The sequence below is a fragment of the Botryllus schlosseri genome, chromosome 11, assembly GCF_051294905.1.
Source record: "Botryllus schlosseri isolate E-star chromosome 11, Bs_hap1, whole genome shotgun sequence".
NCBI classification, from domain to species: Eukaryota; Metazoa; Chordata; class Ascidiacea; order Stolidobranchia; family Styelidae; genus Botryllus; species Botryllus schlosseri.
Window position 1 is genome coordinate 26,799,431 of NC_137246.1, and position 25,180 is coordinate 26,824,610.

Below are 25,180 nucleotides of genomic sequence, written 5' to 3' on the forward strand. Positions count from 1 at the left end.
ATATGTGTCTGCACATGGCGTCGCAGTCAGTGTCTTATTGATTTTACGAGAGTATCTGCGACTTTCAGAAGATCATGTTCCAGGCTTTCTTTGGTGTGACAGACTTTACTCTGCAATGTATTCACTACACTCATTTCGACAGCGATTTCTAGCGCTAAGTCGTGACAAATCCCTGATATTTCGCTCTATACCACACCCACACTAAAACGACGGAACAGGCTACCATTTACAATTAGATCGAATTTTTAATAGTATCACGAGTTAAAATGAAAAGCACACACTCAAATTGGAACATTTTATGTTATTCTTGCCAATCACGATCAGAAGCTAGACATCAGTAAATGAAAAAAAGGATATACGGTAAAAATTACATTCACTGGTACGAAATGACTACCAGGGCCTTTTCATGCATATGGCCTACGTCAACAATGAACTGAAATTTTGGTTGGGACTCACGACTGCATTTCGCGCATCGCATGAATCGAAGCTTTTCGAGTATTTCTAGCAGCAAAACCAATGTCGTTACCGAAAGGTACCTATCGGGGCGAGCGGCATACATGAGCTCTTTTGTTTTTACAGTTACGCACGGGAGCTCACATGTACTAATGCACACGCACAAGCTTACGATTGAAATTACCTCATTAAGCAATGTCAATATTATAGTTACGTGTGACTTGGGGGATGTTTATTTACGGACAAGATACACCAGAAATATTGACACACGTGCTTTCAGTAATAGCAATGATCTGCCAGTTATGAATATTGCCCACATTACATGCTGCCTCAAATGATGCAGATTCGATACTATTCAATTATCATGAAATCAATCAGTGATACTCACTTCTACTAAACAGTGACAATCACCTGCACGCTTCAGTGGATGTGTCATATTAATGCAAGAATAGGCGACTCTAATTTAATGGGATTGGCAGCCTACAACACACCAGAAAAATACAAAAGGGTAGGCAAGGGATGTTCATTACACAGAGCAATAGACCAACTCTTGGGATATCAATGTCGAATTTTTTGCCTTGCATGTATGTTGCATACAAGTTACAACAGTTTATATTGATTCAGTCAGTTTATGTACTCGTAAAATGCCAATAGATTAACAAAAAAAAACAGCAGGGTTCAATATAATTGTAACAGGGGCGGTAAAATGGATGTGGAAAAATGGGCATCACATAAATGGACACAAAAAGGACGAATGCGTGAATATAATAAATTTCAGCTACTCAAAAAGGTCATGTTCATTATTACCAATTACATACATAATTAATAGTGACATTAGGGCAGCAATGTGCTGAACTTGCAATTCAAATGATTCTTTTTCTTGTTGGAGAAAATTGGTATATTGACGCCAAGATGAACACTATACAACCCACAAAAATGATGAGAAAGAAATTACCACTGAAGGCGAGCAGCTGAATTTCGATATACGTGCCTATGCATATGCCATGTTATCTACATAGGTTGTCTTGTCTGTGACAGAGGAACAATTAAAATACCGGATAGTTGCGAAGGAGAGTAATTAACTATCATTGAATGTATAGTTCTGTTCCTTAGCTGTGACTCAGTCCTAAAATAAAAAGCCTTCAATATCACATATAGTCGGCCTACGGCCGGATTATACAATCACGTGCTATTGCCAAGTATTTGATACAGCTAACACAGCAGAGCACAACAGGTTATATAGCTAAAGAAACTCATTATTGGTATGAGCTTTGGGCAACATAATTAATAAGACATCAAGGCATAACACATTGAGATGACAACAGAAGAAGACATCTCTAATAAGAAAAACATTAATCAAAAGACTGCTCATAAGTCAATCCGGTCAGTGGTGGTCCGATTTTCCTTCTTTCCTGGTGTGCTCTTTATTTCTGCTAAACATTGAAAATTTTGATCAAATAGGGAACAATAAATTTCACTTGATTCGATACATAGATTCAAGAAAGCATATGACAAACAAAAAAACAGCAAAATTTGTAATCCACGCAGAACTTCAATATCGCCGCAAAAAAAAACAGATTCATATTACCAAATTTATTCGGCCCTGCGCTTTAGTTAACTGAATTCGGAATATACAAACAATTTAGACGTTATGAATTACCAGTAATAAGTATAACTAGGACAAATTTTAGAGATGTAGAGGTATAGAGATGTTCTTTCAAGAGGGAATGAATAGGTTGTAGCAACTTTATGACAATTGATTCATGAATCATTTTGTGAAAAAGTGAGCAACCATTAGCAATTACGGAAAATGGGTCGTTCGTCGTTGCTATATCAAAGGTATTTTGGAGGTATGACCTGATGGTACAGAGTTACAAGCCATTATCTGAGCATAGTCGCGCATAGTATCTAGAGATCTCATCCGGCTGCGATTTTCTAATTTGCCTTGAAAGTTGGAACATGTTGACAAATTCTTTCTTGGAAGCACTGTCACGTGCAACCTACATACCGACTAAGTCAACAAGCATATTGGCCGCCTTCATTTTCATAAAAAACGTTCAATTAATCAATTAATTAAAAATTAACAATCATTCAACAATCATAAAGTTGTAACAATCGATTCCATGCCCCTAGAAAAACATCTCTATACCAAGGGAATATTTTCATTAGTGTCATGTTGCCATTTTATTATGTATATAGTCGAATTTGTCTGTTTTACCGTTAACTGTACGTTGTTATACGAACTTCACGACTCTGTTTAATTGTTATGATTACGTCTCGACGACAAAAACAGGCTAAGCCTACAAATACCATCGCTTAGTAATCCCTAATCAGTTTATCATGTGAAAAATCCATATGAACAAACGGCCCTGATGGGCTTAACTAATATTTTATATGAATTTCTATGCAATGTCAAGTTTGTTCATTGATACTAGCAGCTAGCACGATAGACATAAATAACTAGCAGAAACCAGTCAATCAAAAAGCAACCACACTGTTCATGAAAAGCAGTTTGCGTTACTAGAAGCCATGCAATGCAACATTTCGGAAGTACAGTCTATAAACAATTTTAATCCTACAAAAAGGAGTATTTTGGAACGACTAGAAACAATTCAACCAAAGACAATTCAAACCAAACTACATAACACATATTTCATACATAACAGTAATGCTAATTGAAGCGGTAGTTACCATAATGTGCTACACGAGTAATGGAGAATAAGGCAATTTGAAAAAGTAAGATTTGTCCTAAACGCCTTTAGCATGCAGTATGGTATTGCCAAATATGTGGGTGAGACAGGTATTCACATCCATGCAGAATTAATATGAAATACTATATCTTCGCATGTCTAAAATTACTTGCAAAAGCTTGGCGAGAGTCCTTTCAAATATCACTTACGTTTATAATCTGAAATAAAAAGATACATATTTATCAAATGCATGATAAAAGGAAACTGAGTTTTCATATAGTTAGGTCATGCTCGACTGAATCTAGCGGCTTTCGTCAATCGCAGCGCAACAATCCAACAATTTGCCTAAGGTTAAATGGCATATCACACTTATAGATACTCGACTTTGATAACGAAATTACTAGACTAATCAGTTAGTAGTAATCTTGAAACTTGCTACAGTGTTAGATAGCATCATCAAGATATACAATTCGGAAGCTAGTCTCTCATTTGGGTATGCAACACAATAAAAATCCACATAGACCGACACCGGCTTTAACGAAAAATCCGTTATGCGCTAGGAAGCGCGCACCCATATACTCGACTTCGATAACGCAATTACCTACCTACTCAGTTAGTGGCAATCTGGAAACTTGCGGCAGTATCAAGATCTACAATTCAAAAGCTAGTCGCTCATCTCCGTATTCAACACATTCAAAATCAACATAGACCGATACTGGCTTTTGCGAAAAATCCGTTATAGGCTGTGCGGATGTGCACACCTTTACAATACATACTTGACTTCGGCAACGAAATTACCAACCCAACTGTATGAGAAGAGCCGCATAATCCGAAAGAACGCATAATCCGAAAAATAGATACGAAGTCTCGTCATATATCTCCCTCTATGGTAACACCTTCAAAATCTATAGAGCAATACCGGTTTTGCGTAAATCTGTTCAGCAGTTATAGGCTGGATGCAGGACCGTAACAGCACTTTGTCAGCCCCCCCAAAACGTTGGTCTTGGGCCCCCAATAGGGTGACAAACCCAACATCTGGGGGGGCGTCACCCCCCAGATCGCCTAACAGGTAAGTCGTATTTGCCGCGACTTATCATCGACAGCTATTGAAAGTGGCACGCGTTGCTCCGCTTGAACACGCGGAGCGCGAAAATTATCAACAATTCATGTTAAATTGCCCAATGTGCTTGGAAATTGCATATATGTTGCCATCAATCTTAAACCTCCCTGCTCACGTAATCAGATTTCCCGGTAGATATGAATGAGGTAACTTGGCAACTGTAAATAATTAAACAATGAACATATTCGATCGGTATAATGATACCTTCATTACATGATATTGTTTCATGACCTCCTGTCTGCTATGTCAAAAGATATTGAAATCGCCCCAACGTACAAACTAAAAGAGGGACAGGATTCCAAATTGGTGTTTCTTCACTGACAATTACATTTTCCTTGCGAGTTGGCATTTGTCTTGTCGGGTTCAAATTGCCAGGACAGAAACATTCGGTGCCAGCCTTTTAGGCGCCCACGGCTTGTTAAACATATAGGCCTACGTATATATATCGAAGTTTTCCGTCGGCATGGGCAATCCTTTTCGGCCCAGGTTTTCTCGCCGCCGATCGTTCAGGCACACTTCTTGGAGTCGCATGTTACATGACCTAAAACTGTATACGTCTCGGTGCGTCATGGTGCGGTAATGGCCGACGCCGAAATGCCCATTTGAAGTTGCGTGTATTTGTATATGGTATAGATTTTACGCGAGTATATAGGCGCGCTCTTAACGTATTTTTTGCAAAAGCCGGTATCGGTCTATGTCGATTTTGAATGTATTGCATACCCAGATGAGCGACTAGCTTCTGAATTGTATACCTTGATGATGTTATCTAACACTATAGCAAGTTTCAAGATTACCACTAACTGATTAGGGTAGTAATTTCGTTGTCAAAGTCGAGTATCTATAAGTGTGACATGCCATTTAACCTAAGGCAAATTGTTCGATTGTTGCGCCGCGATTGACCAAAGCCGCTAGATTCAGTCGAGCGTGACCTAACAATGGGAAAACATGAGTTTCCGTTCTACTTAGTCACATTCGATCCAACCCTAACCCAATCCTTAATCTAAACCAGGGGTTTCTTACACATGGTCTGCGGGATCATTTTGTGCGCCCCGTGTCGGTCGGTGTTTTGGATTTTGAAGTATTCGACAATATTTACCTGCCACATATATTTTTTTGGATTTGAGAAGTTGAAATTTGCTCTAAAACTACTCATCAAACATCACTATCACATCACTTTCAAAAGTTACCATGAGGTGGAGGATTACGCACAGTTCCTGTTTATAATGGTATATCATGACCCGTAGATGATTTGTGACTGAAAATTGTGATTTGTGCGTGACCTTTTATAGAATTACTCGAACCTTAACTGAATGGGTGATAAAATAAAAATGACGCCAGTTGAGTTGGGTCAAATTTTGCAATCACAGAAGGACTTGTACAATTGGTACAACCACGGATGAATCAAACTATGAAACTGTTATGGGAAATAGTAATATATCAAACAGTCGGAGCTTGTGTTGGTAATGTATTCAAATATCTAAGCAGATCGGTATGGCAATTGGCAATCATTGGCATTCGGTTGCCCACTTGATGTATAGTAAGTTACACCCTGTGTCACCTTGGGCCTCTTTATCCAATTTATTATCGCCAATTAAAGTGGCGAGTAAAGTAGTGGTACGCTCCACAGCTGTTACACTAAAGAATTCTTGAACATTGATGATTACTATTGCTATGGCGCATTAATCATTATATTGAATAGTATATTCATATTGAAATGAACCCGAATATTTTTGGCTGACACTCGTCAGGGGTAATCGTCAGCAACTAGTAGAGAATTCGATGGGATTTCCCTTGGGACTTATTTTGGCTAACATTTTCGTAGGATATTATGAGGGCGAGCTTCTCTCCCAGCGTGTGTCCGTCAAACCGTTGTTGTACCGACGATATGTAGACGATACTTTTGTCATATTCAGAAATGAGTTGGACTGTGATCAATTTCTCATTCACTTAAACTCGCTTCACCCGGCTCTGCTATTCACAATTGAAAAAGAACGAAATAACTCATTGTCATTTTTGGCATTTTTAGTCGAAAAACATGATACCAATAAATTTGAAACATCAATCTTCCGGAAACCGACATTCACTGGCCAATACCTTCGGTGGAATTCATTTAGTCCTAGACGCAGAAAAATCAAACTCATAGGTACCCTCGTGCATAGAGCGTTGATGATATGTTCGGGTAATAAACTAAACTCAGAACTTGACAATATCCGGAAAATCTTACTTGATAACGGTTACCCTGAATATGTCATCAACCGCGGCATAGAGAGGAAAGTAACGCAATTCAATGCAGAAAAGTCAACAGAGTCTACCGAACGAACAACCAAAGATGTTTACATCCATCTACCTTGGATAGGGCGTATTTCCACCCGCTTTGAAAAGCAATTGATTTCAGCAGTCAATAAGTGTTACGACACAGTGAAGACCAACGTGATTTTCACGATAACGCAACTGCTCCCTGCAACACGTAAAGACGTGCTACCCGCACTTCAGCAAAGCAATGTAGTTTACGAATTTAAGTGTCACTGTGATTGTAGCTACGTGGGAAGAACGTCAAAGCGCTTGCAGGAACGCATAAATCAGCATGTCCCTCGATTCATTAGAACACGGTCGGTGAAAAGCTCACCTTTAGCTCATCCGCTCAAGATTGATGCGGAACAATTAAAGGCCATAAATTCTGCAATTGGCAAACACTTTTTGGATAATCCCGCCTGTGCGAAAAATTATCGAGACGACAGATTTCGCATACTCGGAAAGGGTCGCTCACACTTTCATTTGTGTGCCTTGGAGTCGACTTCTTTCAAAATACATCAGCCAAGGCTGTGTCAACAAAAAGAGTTCGTGTATCATCTAAAAATAGTACATTGAACGCTCTCGTATTCGACATTTCGTGGTGGTGACGTCATATTTTGTGTTACGATTGTTGGTATACGCTGTTCTTTCGAATTCTCTACTAGTTGCTGACGATTACCCCTGACGAGTGTCAGCCGAAAATGTTCGGGTTCATTTCAATATGAATATACTATTCAATTGTATATTGAAGTTCTGTACCTCAAAGAAGCTAATCATTATATTCAAGTTGTTGATCAGTTCCAATTTTCGAAGGTAAACCAAACGCTGATTTAATTTGGCTTTAGTAATGACATGATCAATAGCCTAATAGTCAGTAGGATGCCCAAAACACTGGTTAGGCTTTACTGCTCCAATGCTTTGATATCAGATCAATCTTTGTTAAATTCTAAAATATTCTACATATAATTGTGGCACGCCAAATGTACGCTACCTGTAAAATTATATCGCAACAGCTTTTACGATGCCATGATGCATTTGCACTCTCACATGGTGCCTATAACTAGTTATTTCAACAAACTATGCGAAGTATAACAATTTTATTCAAATATTTGAAAATGTGATTTTGTTTTCGTGCCAGCCGTGAATTCACAATAGCATATCTCCTCTCCACCTCATCCGCGTAAGCGCTGTCTTACAAAAAGCCTAGAAGTGGGTCGTGCTGTAAGTCGTCAGTTACGAAATAAGAATGAAGAATGGTGTAAATGGTGTAAATGACCATAGTAGTCGACAAACACCATGAATACCACAATAACAAAACAAAACAATAGCATATCACATTTTCACGATGTGTATGCCAGTCTGCAAGATCAGTCAAATAAGGCCTACTTGGAACTACATTGAATACCCCTATTATTAGTGCTGCAGTTTGCGCCGCCATCAAAAACCACGAGCACATTTGAGATTGAGACCCTTGATCCAAACCATACCCGGCCGCAACCCCAAAGTTTACCCACATGATCAATTGTGGCATGCTGTTATGTCCACAGACCAAAGATACCATTTTACTTTTTCAAAAAATTATTTATGACATCAGGTACAATTGCAAGGCCAACCAAAATTTGATTAGCATGACAGCGAAATTTGATGATGACTAAAACAACAGGTCTGACGCATTCATGTATCCAGGGGCCAGCCCCATTTATCCCAGATCTTCGCATATGACCATAGAGTAAAATATTTCATAGCAGATTTATTTGACTTGAAATTTTTCTCGGTACCTCACATGATTTATTGTCACTAGATTTTATTTGAGCCCCCTTCTGAAAATTATAAATACATATTATTCACAGAATTGAGTCTAACTATATTCGCAATTAGGAGATAACGTGTCGTCCAACATGCGGCTTCGCCTGGACACTCGCAGCGAGATCGTCGACAAAACATTTGCACAAAATGATAGAGGCATGTTCACTGATACCGTCCATTTTTTGCTATGTCTAAACGTCGAATAATCCTGTCCTTGCCAAATGAGCCCAGTGGTATACAGATGCGACCCCCAATAGCAACATATTTATTGATATAATTCAGTCATTATCTCGCAAAAAAATTTTGCGCTTCGCGCAACCAGGGTCTGATTGCGCACTGCACAGTTGCATGACATGTTGTTATCAATTATAGAGCGTATTAATATAAGTCTTGTTTGCTATGTTACCTAATTCGGTTCGCTCCTGTCGCAGGACTAAAAAAAGGTTATCAACATTCCAGTTGCCCGCGCAATGGTTCGTAAATCTCATGTGTCCCTTTGGCCGAAAAAGTTGCCCACCCCTGATATGGATAAAATTAGACATTACTTGCAAATTACAACTCAATTGCACAAGGGAAGAAAATCGCAATATGCGTTTTCGCGATGCAGTCAAAGTTGATGCAATTTTTGGAATTATACCATGATACTGTGGCAGAGCAAATGCATCGGCTGGTTTTGTAAAATTGTAAAAATGATGTAAATATGACCAATCGATGATTCCCACTTGACAAAATTAAAAATATTTGTAGTGTAGCTTAGCTGTTTGGATCGAACAAATGATTAAGAAAGACTGCAAGTCCCAATCCTTGAATACTTGATTAAATAGCCTACATGTAGACTAGACATAGGCTATGGTCTTTGACTACTTAACTAAATTCCATTTATGACCAAGTAGCAACAGTGTGTGTGCTTGTAATCAGGATAGTGTGCATCTGTGCAATGACAAAATTAGTAAGTTCAATCTCTTAATTATTCGCTGACTGATACACAAGAGCTACACTTCATACACTTCATACATTTCAGGATATTAGAGAGTCCATGTTATAACAACTTGAAAAAGGAAGGATATTTAGCAAATCTTTCTTTCATGTTAATTGCATAGTGGATAATTCGAGCTGTGCCACGATGAAACAATTTAGCATACCACCATTAATCATATGTTTGCATATTTTTAATGATTGTATGATAGTCATTCAACCGACAATGTGGCATATAATTGTGGAAGTAAATTGGTAATAATGCTGCAGTCGGAGTTGGGAGTCGGAACGTTTAAAGACCCAGGAGTAGGGCTGGGCAAAATCGAGTACCTGAGTGATTCGATTCTGAATCACGTAATATGCTTCGAGTCGAGTCGAGTAATCGAGTATCACTCATTATGACGTCACATCACAACGCAATATCCCAAAGTTCAAATATGTACCTTTTTTGCCACCGCAAAGAATATAATGCCTGTTATCCATCACATAAACATACTTTGCTATTTTTTCGACCACACCGATTTCATTCCATTTGATGACAATGTTGTGGGATAATCATGACTTCAGAAATGTGCTACGTCCAGTACCCTTCGTAGCTTTGTATTGTATGTTTCGTGTGCTGCGATACCGCCAATCAAGGTTTCTGGGCTTCAACGGTGAAAATTAGTATCATAACTATATTTCTCGTTGATAAATTATTTTTCAGTGGTGAGGAGCGTATAATTTTAGTACTCGAAAAAATCGTATTTTACTACTCGACTCGAATCAATAAAATTAATACTCGATTCAGATTCGAGTACTCGAATCATTGTGCCCAGCCCTACCCAGGAGTCGGAGTCGGTATATTGAAAATGTGTGGAGTCGGAGCCGGAGTCGGTGGTAAAATTTACCGACTCCACAGCCCTGGGTATATTGTAACAAATCAATAAAGCAGTGGTTCTTAACGTCTACCAAGCTGGCGAGGCCTTATGCCAGTGGTTCTCAGCCGGGGTGCCGCGAGAATATGAGGACAGAGGGCTGCTGTAATTAATGATAACCGCATCTAAATTATGAGTAGCATTTGGGTAGCTGCTGACAAAAAACCATCACCGGCATTTAGGCGGAGCGGTCGGTCGAAAGTGATGGTCTTTGTATCATATATTTTTCATCACAGCAATCAGAATCACGAGGTTGAACAGAGATATGACGTTGGGGTATGACCGTTTTTGCTTCCCAGATATGTGACTCAGAAGTTTTACGTGGACGTCCCTAATGTAGGTTACATATTGACACAAACCATCTTTACATCATTTTCTTGCCACATCCAAAATACTTCAAGTGATACGGCGCTGCGAACTATTTCTACCTTTTAGAGGGGCGGCGAGGTTGAAAAGGTTGAGAACCACTGCCTAACACCAATGTGCGAGTCTTTGGTGAACCCCAAATTTTTACCGAGTCACAACAAAAATCAACCACATGGCACATCTAATACATTACTATAGAATACCAGAAATGCTAAGGTTTACCCTGGAAAGCGTCTCGCAACAACGTGATACCACTTGCTGAATTGCAAACGAGCTAATATATATTGGAGATGGAACCGGCATTATCAAAGGACGGGGTTTCTATTTGGAACCCCAATACAGTCGCAATGCGACTGCTCATTGCGACTAATGCTCTGCAGACAACAATGACCAAAACTTGCATGCCATAACAAGTCATGAGTCGGGTGTTGTCTTGACCACCACCAAGACCCTGAGTCTGGCTCAGCAAACCCTCTTTATGAACCACTGCAATAAAGCAAAAATATAGACTTCATCTTAGTCGGCACCATCAGGTGCTAGAACGATGGAGATGTGAACCAATTGTAAGGTTTTCGAGTCAGTACCACCATGGTGCGGAGCGCCTAGCCGGGCACTACGTTCACAATGTGCAGACAATGGGCCGTCTATAATGATAGGCCTATAAAGTAGGATACAAGCTGCAAAATGTAAAATTACAAGTTCACCAATAGTGCAAATATCTACGATACAAACGAATGGCAGGTTGCAAATTTGTTTTGAACAATTTTGACAATTGTTTAACCTAACGCTGTCAAAAAATGCCCTAGTGATGAAATATCCTATACTACGCAAACACATTGTAATTGGCATCAGGTAGGCTTACTGATACCAACATATTTGTATTTTGACATGAATATAAATAGCAGTTTTTCTTAATCTGTTATAAAGAGAATGAAACCTCACCACGGAATCACACTTTCTACAATGATATACATAATCACCATTTCACTGCTTTTAACAGTAAATTCATATTTATTGACCCGAAGAAGTTTTCAACCTCTTATCAAGAGCAACAACCCGGCGTGCGCCTTGAACTATTCAGACGACATGTTCTCAGTATTATCCAAGGATAGACCTATATTTCATTTGACAGCATTGAATCCACTTTTATCAAATTAAACAACCCGGTCCTTTGTCGCCAGAAAGAATTTCTATGTAATCTTAAATCTCACACTAGTTGTTGTTGATTAGCTGTGGTTCATCCGTGTTTTTTGGTAAATTTTTCTTCTGTGTTGCTGCATTGTCTCATTGCATTAGTATTCTATTCCTCACGCGCACTACTTTTTCAAGTTGCTTGTTGCTATATGCGCTGCATTGTTGCTATGGTCGATTTTCCATTCATGTTATTTATAAATTTTGATTATTGCGTCACAATTCGTCATTTGGTTTTGAATCCATATCTGTTCTGTATCCTTTATCGTGCCGGTTGCTCTTGATAAGAGGCACGCAAAAAGTTCTTCGTGTCAATAAATATAAATTTACTGTGAAAAGCCGTGTTCAAGTGCTGTACCACCAATCAGTTAATCACTGTGTCAAAGGAACTTCAAGATGAGATGCTGGATAGAGATGATTAGCCTGGACGTGAAATGCTCATTAAAAAAAATCTGTTCATCACTTTTGGTGCCATATATAATACGATCATACCCAAAGGTGTCGTCGGAAGCATTACACGTTATTATCCTATTTGCCTGCACCTATCTTTGTGGAAATGGATTCGGCTCTCGTTTATATAGAATCGAACGCGCCGAATTACAAGATACGAACACGTATTTCACAAAAGGCAACTGCAGATTTTGCTTTGAAATAAGGTCTTTCTGCATATGATGTTATTTTCATGAAAAAGTCAAATTGTTGCTGTATATCACTTGTCTATGAATAGTGGTACAAGGCGAAAATAAGCACGATAATTGAGCTAATTTGAACTAAAACTTATTCGGGGGTTCGTTACTGTCCAAAAAGGATCCGCGAGGACAAAAAGGTTGGAAACCACTGATCTATTTGATACACACTAACCAAGGTCTGTGGCATAAATGAAGGTGATTGAATTATTATTGTCCGTCCAGATTTTGAAAATTGGGAAGTAGATGATTAATTACTGGTACTGATTGAATTTTGAAAAGTTTGCCTGTATTGAAGGAAAATTGTACTATCATAGAAATTGAATAGTATATTCATAATGAAATGAACACGAATATTTTCGGTTGACACTCGTCAGGGGTAATCGTCAGCAACTAGGAGAGAATTGGAAAGAACATTCTATTTCAACAATCGTATCAAAAAATATGACGTCACTAGCATGAAATTTCGAATGAGAGAGCGTTCAATGTCTTCACTCCGTCTGATTATGAATTATTCATTACAAAATAGTGATGTACATTTGTACATTTAAAATGGTCGTCAGTTTGGTCAGATGAGCATCAGTGCCTTCTGTGAATGACATAGTGATGAATTTTTTCCGAGCCACAGGTGTTTTTTTTTGGTCCTTACTCAGATGAAAAAAAACTTCTGACCTGGTTATTCGAAATGAGTTAAATCTATAAAGAGCATCGCGGGAAAAATACTCAAAGAAAAGTCTTTTGAAATTTTGCTTTCAAAAATAATAAAATTCAATGAAAGTCAGATAAACGTCGATCATTCTCCACCAAATTTTCACCAAAGTTGGGAAGTCCGTCAAAGCAATTTTGAGTCCAAATTTTAGAAAGATCGCTTTTTTAATTTCAAAGTTATGTGTGTATGACTGGTTTTCTATTTTGAGGGGAAGCCCAGCGCCTTAAAATTAACATGCATGTACTAAAAACAAAGCTACCCATATTATAGAACGTACATGTGAGGTTGTGGGTCATACCACAAAGCAGAATTAGTCTGTATGGTGCGAAAGGAAATATACTGACAATTTAAATTCGTAGCTGCCAAATACAAGAATATTCAGTTTATCATGTGGGCCAGAAAGCTCCAAAGCATGTCTACTGTCTAGTCTAGTCTACTGTACAAACCCCTGGGTCTTACTCTCAACTGTGGTATAAGGCCACTGTCACTGATTTTGACACACCGTGTGCTGCAAGATACAATAGCCTAGCTAATTCGAAACATTTTGTTGAGAAAACCCATCTAAAGTGTTATGGGACTGTGTTAGGGGAGGCTTTGCAATCTAAAATTAACCCATGAAGCATAAAATCCACATTTAATACGATTTTATAATCATCACTGCAATTATTGAAACACATTGCATCATAGGCGTCGAACGCTTATTTTCCTTAGGAATGCGAGTTCGATGACGTCACAAAGGAATGACGTCATGATCTGACGGAATTGATAATTAGGGTTAATATAGCATCAATTCATGAAGGTTAAGTGCATGCATTAATGCCGATTATGCAATATCTTCGTGTTAACAAACTTGCGTGTATAAGCTTGTCAACGAGTCTGGAAGTGCTGTCAATTAGCGAGTCCCTGATCGCTAGCGAACAATTAAATACGCCGCTTATCAATGCGTATTACGTAACCTCGGCGACGATTTGCGCAAGGCAAAATGTCGGAGTTGTTATGGAATCTGTTCTATAATGGCACCGATTTCAGGTTGTTCAAACCTTTCTCGTCTTTTTACAACTCAAGCGTTGACAGTTGACACACATCTTCTGATGGTTATGTTTAGGTATTAGCGGAATTCAATTACACATGCACGGCGCACTCACAATCGCACATGTCTGCGGACATTCGATGAGATTCAGTTCAGCGATGTCGCTCTTTAATTACAATCGTTAACCAGCAAACACCTAACGGCATTGTCACCAAGCCATCGAGAGATCGGAGCCAGCGCATGCTCGGCTCTAGACGTGGTAGTTGGCCAGCGATGGTATCTTTCGTACCAGGCCTGTTGCAGATGCGATTGTGTAGGCAAACGATAATATCGTGTGCGCCAATGCAGATGCGATAGTGCAGGCAGCGATGACACAGTTCGTACCAGGCCTACCGCAGATGAGATTGTTCATAATATTCAAGCGAGTGAAACTAGGCTTGTTGGAGACGAGATAAATCAGGCAAGCGTCCCAAGCAGTGGCATAGACAGGGGGGGGGGGTAATCGGTGTCCGATACCCCCCGTTTCCAAGCTCGAAATACCCCCCCGTCTTACATATATTTCCATTGATCTAATATTTCTTGTTCTAATTCGATAATCCCCTAATTGCCGCGCGGCATCATCACGCCATCGATCAATCAGACAATACAGTGCGGTGATGCCTTTTTCTCATATTGTTCTCTCGTCTACGGAAGCCCGAAAAACGCATCTCGCATGGCTCTCCCGTCTTATCTGAACGATATTATCCAGTTACAGAACCAGAAGTCACAGTAACAATGACACTCGCATTGAAATTTCGATACCGCGCGAGTTGGTTTTCGTGTTTGACAGTCTATTGTCAACAAACGTTTAGAACATGCGCGCTAGGCTTGTATCATTAGAGATAGCAGATCCCTACAGTACCAAAACAGATCGTACTGATCAAATGTTCTGTATGGAATCTATCATGTATTGATCCAATTTGCGATCATTTAGTTCGGTTGTTGTGTGTGGGTTTCCAGATCTCCAGCCGTTTCGTGTCTCAGGCCTCTGGTGCATCTGCTGACTGTCCTGTTCTAACCCGCTTGGCCAGTAGTAAAACATTGGAGGCTAGGAAAATTAGGCCGCTCTGTGACTCGCGGCGCGTGATAGTGCTACTCGATGTGCTATTGTAATGACCAGAAGTTATAGTCTTGGCCTCGACAATTCGCAATTGTCACTTCTACACCGCAAACGCGTTTAGGAATGCATTTTGATCGCGAGCCTAAGCCTGCGCCAGGCCACTGTTATTCACGTGATGCAATCGCACAAGCTCGAGCGGTAATTAGTCTTTACCATCTCCACACTCCAAAAATACTACACCATCTTGGCAGACAGTAAAAATCATATTGATTTATAACAAAATTAATCCAGATTGTTTGTATCAAACGGCAACAGACTATAATTCATTTGCGTGTCTTCACTGTTCGAGTGTTCGTCTTTGAGCGCAAAATGGAGAGATCTCCCACTGTGCTGTAATATGATCCGCGCGCACTTTCGTGATTACATCCTCGCTTTGGTAATTAAGGTCAAGATACCTCGCTGTCATCGAAATTTGTTTGCTACTCCCATCTGATCTGATACATTGTGATTTGTGAGGTGATCATCGATCACCTGCTGCGGTGAGTCATGATTCGAGCGCGCTTTGTATCAAAATCCACGCGCATGAAACTCGCTGTCGGCAAATAGTGGCGCGCAAGGCAAAAGCGCCTTCCGTTTGTTGCTGTAGCATGCGACTGCGCATAATAGAGCTATATTTTAAGATAACTGGCAACTGTTCATGTGTATAAAGACGTAAACACAAACGAGATTATCTTACCCTTGTTGTATCGGCATTTGTGTGTATTAAACCGCAGTAAAGTGGTTAGCATAACGAATATCATCTTTTCAAAAAATATCCCCCGTTTTAATAAATATCCCCCGTTTTTTTCGGCTGGCTACGCCCCTGGTCCCAAGCGATGATTGCCGAGCGCATAATTTCGCGATCATCTCAGCGGGAGATCGCGTTGCGTTACATTGTGCACAGACAAATCTCGATAATTGGCAACGCGCTTGTCGCTACTTGACCGCGCGCAATGGGTTACCTCGCTCACATAAGCGGCAGTAGGTAATGTCGTAAACAGAAATACATTGCGATTCGTTCTAAATAACACAATCGGGGTTTATGCCGATACATGTCAAACCGAATTCTAGGTATGCCGCATACCTAAAAAATGTCTAGGTATGCCTGGCATACCTTGCATACCCAGGTTCGCCTATGCATGGCATACATCCTGTGTATATTTTGTACGAAACACGATGGAAAATTTGGAGATTTCATCAATTTGTCAAAAGATAATTTGCAACGACAACGCCCAAGGATATAGAAAAGTAGTTCTACTATAGAGCTATATCCCTATGAGAACTACCACACCATGTATACCGGTACACCATTTTTCTTCGGCATCCCATTCAAAATCCAAATCGGCCCCTGGGGGTGCTGGCAACAAGGTTAATAACCACCGATCTAGCTAATTCGCATTTCCAAGACTTCAGAGTATTTATTTGAAAAGCTTTGTAGCCATTGCAATGCCTAATAACACCGGTCAACATTTTCAACTTTTGTTTTTGTTTTTTTAGAACGATGAATTGAAGTTGCATCTGAAATTCTTGGAAATACCAAGGATCTTGATTATTTGGAGGTTTTAGTTTAAGATAATAACACCTCAAATCCAATAAAGTAAGTTGAGAGCTTTGTAGGATGTGTTTCGTATCATATACGGACCTAAACGGGCATAAGTGCCCTTAATACAGCCGTTTTTCAGTAAATTTTTCGTTCGATTTTTGCGAAAAATTGTGACGTGATGAGTGAATTCTGACGGCAAATTCAGAAACAGCATCGTCAAATTAGGTCAACTCAATTAATCGTTCTAAAAAACACAGAAGAAGTTGCAAAATGTCGACCAGTGTAATTGGTCGGGCTCTAGTCAGCATATTGTGTTAACACGTCATGCCGTGACAATGGTCAGGACATCTGGGCAGAGATAAAACCTATGCAAATTAGGGATGGAGTGCACTGGCCTATTATCAACCAGACATTGCTAATTGGGCAATATTTTGCTAACCTTTGCACTGTTTCCGAGACTGTTCGTAACAGATTCCCATAATATTATCTGGTGCCATGGTGTCAAGGTTAAAAGGTTGGGAGCCTATGCTTTGCAAGATAGTTTATTGGTCAAAGCAATTTGGTGGCAACAACAGCCTTCCTCCAGAAAGAAGCAGGACCCTCCGGATATTTCTTCTTATCATAAAAAGCATGCATGAATAGATCAGGCAAACGACGAAAAGTATTTGCAAATTCAAAGGAATCGCGCTGCATGCATCATAACAATTCTAGTCTGTTACAGTGACTTTGTGCCAAACTTATCAACACATTGAAACTAGTACAATAAAGACAACATTAACTAGATCTAACCGCTGTCACAGGCACTTAATGCGCGTAAATCAGGGGTTCCCAAATGTTCAATGGTGGCGACCCCAAATTTCTATTTGAAAATAATTCACGACCCCACCTCCCAATTTGGCATGCTGATTACTAGGTGTTTATTTACATGATTATTACGTGTGTCCTGTGTATGTACTACCAGTCATTTGTAATTTTCCCGGAGGGAAATTTAACCGTGCTATTGGTTTCTATGCTCCCGACGCTTTGTTTGTTTGTTTGTGGTATTCATGGTGTTTGTCGACTACCATGGTCATTTATACCAGGTCGATTTTCTTCATGTCTATTCCGTAACTGCTGACTTGTAGTACGGCCCACTTCTATGCTTTTTATAGCACGGCCCAGTTCTATGCTTTTAAGACACCGCTTGCACGGATGAGATGGCGAGGAGCCTAGGTGGACCTCCGACACTTTAATCTTCATACCAATTACCAGACAGCAACCTTGCGTTATATTAGGGGGCGCTTTAAATTACGCTTCGAGTGATCTGACATCTTGTTTGCTGGTTTCACATTAGTTTTTCCTTCTATTTTGAAATTGAACAAAAATATTCAGAAATGAGCTGCCGATAGTATCCGCTTACTTGACATTCTTCTAATACCGTAGTTATTGGTATTTAAATTTCGTGTCCGCAACCCCAGAGAATAGTCAAAACGACCCCATAGGGGTCACGACTACTAGTTTGGAAACCCCTGGGTAAATAAAGCATTATTCTTATTCCCTTTATCCATTGCATGGCTGAGTAATTGTTAGTCAATGTCATTCTGATTTTAAAGGAGGATATGTAGCAAAAGCACTTCCTGAATATTTTTGAAATCAGGAGACAATGCCCTGCAGAACTTGCGAAAGTCATTTAGACATAGACGTATATGTGTTCTGGAAACGCCGAATTCCTGAATAGCGCTGTCACAAAATATTGGGTCTCATTACATATGCATTATATACGCCCCTGCCTGCTCAAGATTCACGGCTGGGACAAAAAATCAATCATCCTGTTTCATACTGATATCACGCTATGACAACAAGTAACTCACTATATATTGCCGAGGTGAGTAGGTATATTACTGCTGCCTTGCCAACAAGGCTCAACGAACCAATCGTAGTTCCAGCAATGTAGGCGGCATTGTTGTCTGAAACAAACAATACAAATCATCTCAAATGATGCGGACAACACAATTATGTTGAAAAATTAATTATATCTTTTTCTGATTCCCAAGAATATATGCTAGAAAACTCGCATGGCTTCGGACACGTTTATTCTTATCTTTATCTAATTAATATATTTACAGACCTAAATGCCTCTGTTCAGCCTCTCTTTAATTCTATTACCTGGTATTCCAAACAATACTCCAACAGAAATCGACCAAGCAATTACAGAAATTCCTTTGCCAATATGCAAGAATTTAACATTCTCCACAGTGATTTCTGTAAATGAAGATCATAATAAGCTATGCCTATGTTTTTTAACTGACTGTAAGTAAGTACTCACTACTTATCAATGCATATCCTGTTGTCCCACCATAAGATGTCATTGAAATGGCACCGATGGATGTTATTGAAATGGCAGATATTTCCTGGCTGGAACGTTTAGGTGAACCTGAAAGATAAAATTTCACATGCATATCATTCTTTCATCTTATTCATTGCTTTCCAATAGTTTTCCCACAGTTTGCATTCGACATTGCTGGCCTGATTTTTTTTTGATAAAGTGAAACCCCTCAAATGGAATCACAAAACAATATTAACTCTGCTCACTCAATATAAATAACATATATAAATATAGTCTCTTTACATGCTCCATAATGTTATTAGCATATAGAAGCAGGAAATCATGAACACTTGGCAACAAATAACTTGACCTCCGTGGCACCGTGTGACAAGTTGGAGGTAACCATAAACCATGTCATAAAAATTTGCAATCTACAATAATTCAGCAGTATTGGATATTGAAGTGTTAAAAATAGGAATTGAAAATTACAGTGAATAATGAATATACGAAGTACAGTAGTCTGACGCCGATAACCCTCAAAAAGAAATAGCGACGACCATGGCTGCATGGCCACCAAAGTTTTACTAATTTTTTTCCTTCGTAGAGTTAGGAGTCAAAGTCGGAGACATTTTAACACCCCTTGGGGTACTATGTTAATATGAAATGTCCTTAAAAATTGCTGATAATAACAATAAAAAAACGATTTGCATGCACCACAGAAGTATTAAAAATAATTATCACTCTTTTTAGTAACATCATTGATAAATTTATACATATTATGTGCAATTCGAGGTCAACATGCATAGAGATGGACAATCGCAACTGACACAAAATTACTGATGGAGTCACAAATGCAAGGAATTTATGCAATTATGCACTGTTACCATAAAGTAGTTGGATCGCCCAGTTGACGATATTAATCATAAAATTTATGCATATCTAACCAAATACTACTTTTTACTTTAAAAAATGAAAAAAGTAAGTAGTCATTAGCATGGGACTGTCTGAGTAAGTCATCCACCTGGCAATGTGGAAAGAAAAACGGTATTTTGAGCTCTGAGCAGAAAAGATGACCTTTTTTTTAATTTTTTTAGTCAACCGATGGTAAGCCTAGCATGAATCATATGTGTTATAATGTTGGTGGATCGTGAAGAGATCGAAGAGTACCATCCGAGTGAGATGGTGTATTGGTGATGCGTCCGGCATCTTGATCGATAGGTTGTGGGTTCAATGCCCGGCGGTCAGACGAAAGACTACAAAACTGGTATTCGCAGCTATCCTGCTAGGCCAGTGGTTCTCAAACTGGAGGGCACGCCCCCCTTGGGGGCCCGAAAGCATCAGAAGGGGGGCGCGAAGCTGGGTTAAACTGAATTTTTTTGGAGCTCTGCGCGATCTACCTCCAATTCATAGTTGTTGCTATCTGTACAGTCCAAATTTCATATTTGTGAATTCTCATCAACGGTCATAACTTTCCATGGTATCAAACTATCCACTGGGAATGCTACCATTCTGGTTGCATTTTGTGATGACAATAAGGAGAGCACAAATTTTTTCACTATCATAAAGGGGACGTGTCTAAAAAAGTTTGAGAACCACTGTGCTAGGCGCTTGGCATCCACGGATAGGATGGAGGAAAAAAGTGGTGGTGTAGCCTTAGATGACCTTGCTTAAAGATCGTATTGCATCTCCATCGTCCGAGGCATCTCGATGGTGAAGGCGAAAATAAATCTGATCTCTTTCTGTCCGTAATTATAAGATTTATTATTGCAAAGCACCCTAAGATTCCTAAACTGTGAGTCGCCACAGATTCTCAGGTGCGCTGCAAATCTTTTTGGAATTACGGAAAGAACTGTATAAATATAGACAAAACAAGGTATGCAGACAAACAAACAAACAAACATACGTGACAAGCACCAACTTAACTGCCTCACTACCTGATAAATCAGTACAACATGTAACAATGAAACCAATTATGGCATTGCCTACAGCAGGGGTGCCCAACCTTTTTTACACCATGGGGCCCCCTTTTGAAAATTTTGCCCTGCCTCCAATTTCCTTTGACATTTAAAAATTTAGAAACGTTATTTAAACTTAAAAAAAAAACAGGTTTATACAGTAACCGGTAGCTAGAATAATTTGAAGAGCTTCTTGGAGATACAGTACAATTGCATAGTATATTGATATTGAAATGAACTTCTTGGCGGTACAAAACTTCACAACAAAACTCTGAAAAATGGAGGGGTGTGAATATTTGCCAAATTTACAGAAGTAGCATCGATTTATTAGTGTTAAGTACATGTGAAATGCTGATTATACAAGGATCAGCTAAGCATAGTGTTGAGGAATTAAAGCATATGATATGTATATAAAAGCTCGCTACAATTAGAAATTGAAGGAAAACAATGCCGACAATATGCAATCCCCTGCTGAATGTTCCCAATCAAACCAATACTGTGGGAGCATAATATTACAATTCATCAGATTTAAATTGCTCCATTTTGCGAGAACATGAATACAAAATCTCGGTGACAGAAAACTATTTTCCACAAATTTCCGCTCTGTAATCACACCGATTTCAGATTATTCAGACCTTTCATATCTTTCAGTATATCAAGCGACACATCTTCAGAGGGTGACGCTTTAGTAATAGTGAAAATCAATTACACCCTTCGTAGGCATTATGCATGTTTGAAATAAATTAATTCTGCTTCACGTTGTTAGTCTTGAACCAGTATGGATGGCATTAAAACAGTGGTTCCCAACCTGTGGTAAGCGTACCACTTGTGGTACGCGAAGGTCTTCCAGGTGGTACGCGAGCCGATTCTGTTTTTTTTTCTACCGACGGGAGTTATTAGTTTAGGTGTGGTTGATTTTGAGTTTTTGAAGCCGTCGTCTCACGCTATTCCCAAACTGCTAATTTTCCCATATACGTGGGAATGCGAGCAAGGATTTTCATCCCTGATGACTATCAAGTTGATGAAACGAAACCGACTTACATACATGACTTTCGATGCGGTGTGAGCAAACGTATGCCACGCATCGACCAGCTAGTGGAAAATAAACAAATGCAGCCGTCGCATTAAATAAATTGAGTTTTGTTGTGTGTTGTTATTTCATTATGTTGTTCTTCTTGTGACTGGTGGTGAAAAAATAATTCCATGCATCCCATCAACCCTGGCTGATAATGCCTAGTTCAGGGGTGTCAAACTTAAATTGCATCGTGCGCCGGATCCAAGTCATGAAATCGCTCGCGGGTCGGACCGGTCAACGAAATCCAAAATGTTGCCTCGTGCCATTGCTTCTCGCTGGAATTATCAAGTATATATACATAATACACCAGGGGTCACCAACCTTTTTGCAAACAAGGGCTACTTTTGGGTACTGATCGCAGTGACGGGCTACCATTTACTCCCGCCGTTTACCCGTACCAGATTGACTTTCCGCTGTGATATTCATAACACTGGGCAGAATCACATTGCGGTCAAACTTCTACAAGAGTCTTCTAAATCAAAACATCTCATTTCAACTAGCTAGGCAGTAAGATCTTTTAGGAAATCACGAATTACGCACCATGTTTATATAAATTATACAACAGTCAGCTCAAATTTTAAAATAAATCATGTCACACTTTGGACTGGACATGGACATCATGTTATCTGTTTCTATATCAGTCAGTGGCAGGCCTGGCATTGCACGCAATCAACTAGTGCGCTGTAGTGTGGTATGTAACTTGACACTTCAACTCTGAGTGAGTGTTCCAGATGTGCATTAATGAGTTCTGTTCTGTGTTTGTTTTTGAATAAGTTCATGTCAGCAAGGGGTGATTCACAGCGATAAGTTGAACCAAACACGCTTGCAACCTTCATAGCTGCTGCGCATACACCACTGTACTTTTCCATGTCAAGAAGGCACCGAAAGTTTGCTGCAGCCTTGTGGGCTTTGAGGTGGAGGTCGTTTTGCAGTGTTACAATTTCAATTTTCAACTGTACAGCATCCAGACATGACTGATTTCAATACACCGGACAGCAGCATCGATTACGGAAATTTAGAAATATGGTACTAAACTCAGTTGAGTGTCAGAGAAAAAGCTGTATCAAAAGATGCAATACGTAATGGGCATACACATGTTGAAATTCTGCTAGTACTTCACCGCTATCTGCTACCGAATAGTAATGTTGTTTACTACTTTGACATTGTCCTGGACGTCCAGCTACCATAACGGAACCCCCCGCCATCTCAAGGAAACAGTGGATGGCATTCTGTCATGCCGCCTGTATGGGCAGTGCGCGGTATTCTACGTCTTCGATATCTTGTGATTCTATTACATGTTAGTACAATACTAATTGTAATTGAGGATATTTGATATCATCATTTTAAGTGTTAATTATGTATTGTCATTTGTAAGCTACATGTCAGTGTGATTTAAACAAGAATAGCTAAATCAATCAATTTATATATTTAAAAGCTCGCTGGTAATAATTTGACGAATATTGGTAAATGCTGTTATTCGATCTATTTTTAAAAGAGTCTCGCGGGCTACTCATCTGTTCCTCGCGGGCTACCTGGTGCCCCTGTAATACACGGAACGTAGGGCTTTCATTCTAGTGAGTTGCAACACCATTATTTGCAAGCAATGAAATTGGCGAAAATACGATGACTGTCCGGTTGAATACAGCTAAGAGCCGCTAAAACAGTGGCATTACCGGCGATACAGGTAGACATATTTCTGTGTTCCCGTTCCTTTTGTCATAATCTTGCGTTAGCCCCCGCGTATGCGTTGTGATGAATGCAAGATATTTAACTGTCAACGCGGACGTTGTAATTTGGTTTATTACTGTGGATGTGATGGATAATATAATCTTTTTTCAATATACTCAGAATTGCTATGCGGGCCGAATAAAATCGTCTGGCGGGCTGGATCCGGCCAACGGGCCGTATGTTTGACACCCCTGGCCTAGTTTAATAGAATTTGTTATTACACCTCGCAAAGTCAAATACGTGAGTATAACGTCATAAATGGTAGAAACGCGCGTAACTTATATAGGTGGTACGAGAGCACTGCATAAAACCTCGAAATGGTACGTGGGTGGAAAAAGGTTGGGAACCACTGCATTACAATCACTAATCCATAAAAATCGTAAGGCATTGTCTGTAAACCAGGGGTGGGCAAACTTTTTAGCTCGCAGGCCGCATTACAAATTTGGATTCATTCGCTGGCCGTATTATATAAAATTGGGATACTAAGCCAAAATTCAATATTGTTATTTGATTTCAAGTGACCAAACATTGATTTGGTGATAACTAGATGTAAATTTGAGAGTCTGTGAGCAGCGATCTGTTCATCGATCAGCAGCTGATTGTACTTTTCGTTCAACTCCAGGACGCACAATGCTGACAGCATCATAAGCATGCTACCCTTAGATACGCTTCTCCAGTATATAAATATAATTACTGCTACACATACAAAGAATGAATCCCTTCAACACGCTCACGAATCGTTTTTTCCAAGTACAGAGCCAAAAGTAATTAAGTTGCTCGTGTTGCCAATCTAAAATCACACTTATGGTCCGAATTAAGTCACATACGTTCAGAGGTGGTCAAGTAGTCAAGAAAGCTACTCAAGTAGAAGTAAAAGCAGCGACAAAAAAATCTACTCAAGTACGAGTAGAAGTACTTCTTCAATAAGCCACCCAAAACTATTTGAGGTGGAAGTAGAATTGACTGACTTTAAATCTATTAAGTAAGTAGTTTTGGAAACAGTCTAAATTCGTTCGCATGGACTATCATAAGCTGCGAATTGAGATATGAGGAATGTGCAGAGAGCTTGATTCGTATTAATGCATCCCAGGAGGTATCAATTTTTGACAGAATAAGCATTCTTTCGCATCATGGGATGCAAATTATAGTATCGATATGAAAATGTGATACTAACTCTTTGTTTACTAGAACACCCCGTTTT

The 25,180-nt window shown here is 39.5% G+C and overlaps 1 protein-coding gene across 1 annotated transcript in view; it reads right to left on the reverse strand.

Moving 5' to 3' along the window:
• Positions 1-225: 225 nt before the first annotated feature.
• LOC145450039 (uncharacterized) overlaps positions 226-25,180 on the reverse strand; it is a 78,303-nt gene continuing 53,348 nt past the window's right edge. Inside the window, exons 6-10 of the mRNA XM_080328498.1 lie at positions 19,222-19,329; positions 19,062-19,157; positions 18,767-18,862; positions 3,313-3,361; positions 226-1,886 (exon numbers count right to left, since the gene is read on the reverse strand). Coding sequence (XP_080184624.1) covers positions 3,345-3,361; positions 18,767-18,862; positions 19,062-19,157; positions 19,222-19,329 — 317 coding nt within the window. The 3' untranslated portion in view covers positions 226-1,886; positions 3,313-3,344. The remainder of the gene's footprint in view (positions 1,887-3,312; positions 3,362-18,766; positions 18,863-19,061; positions 19,158-19,221; positions 19,330-25,180) is intronic.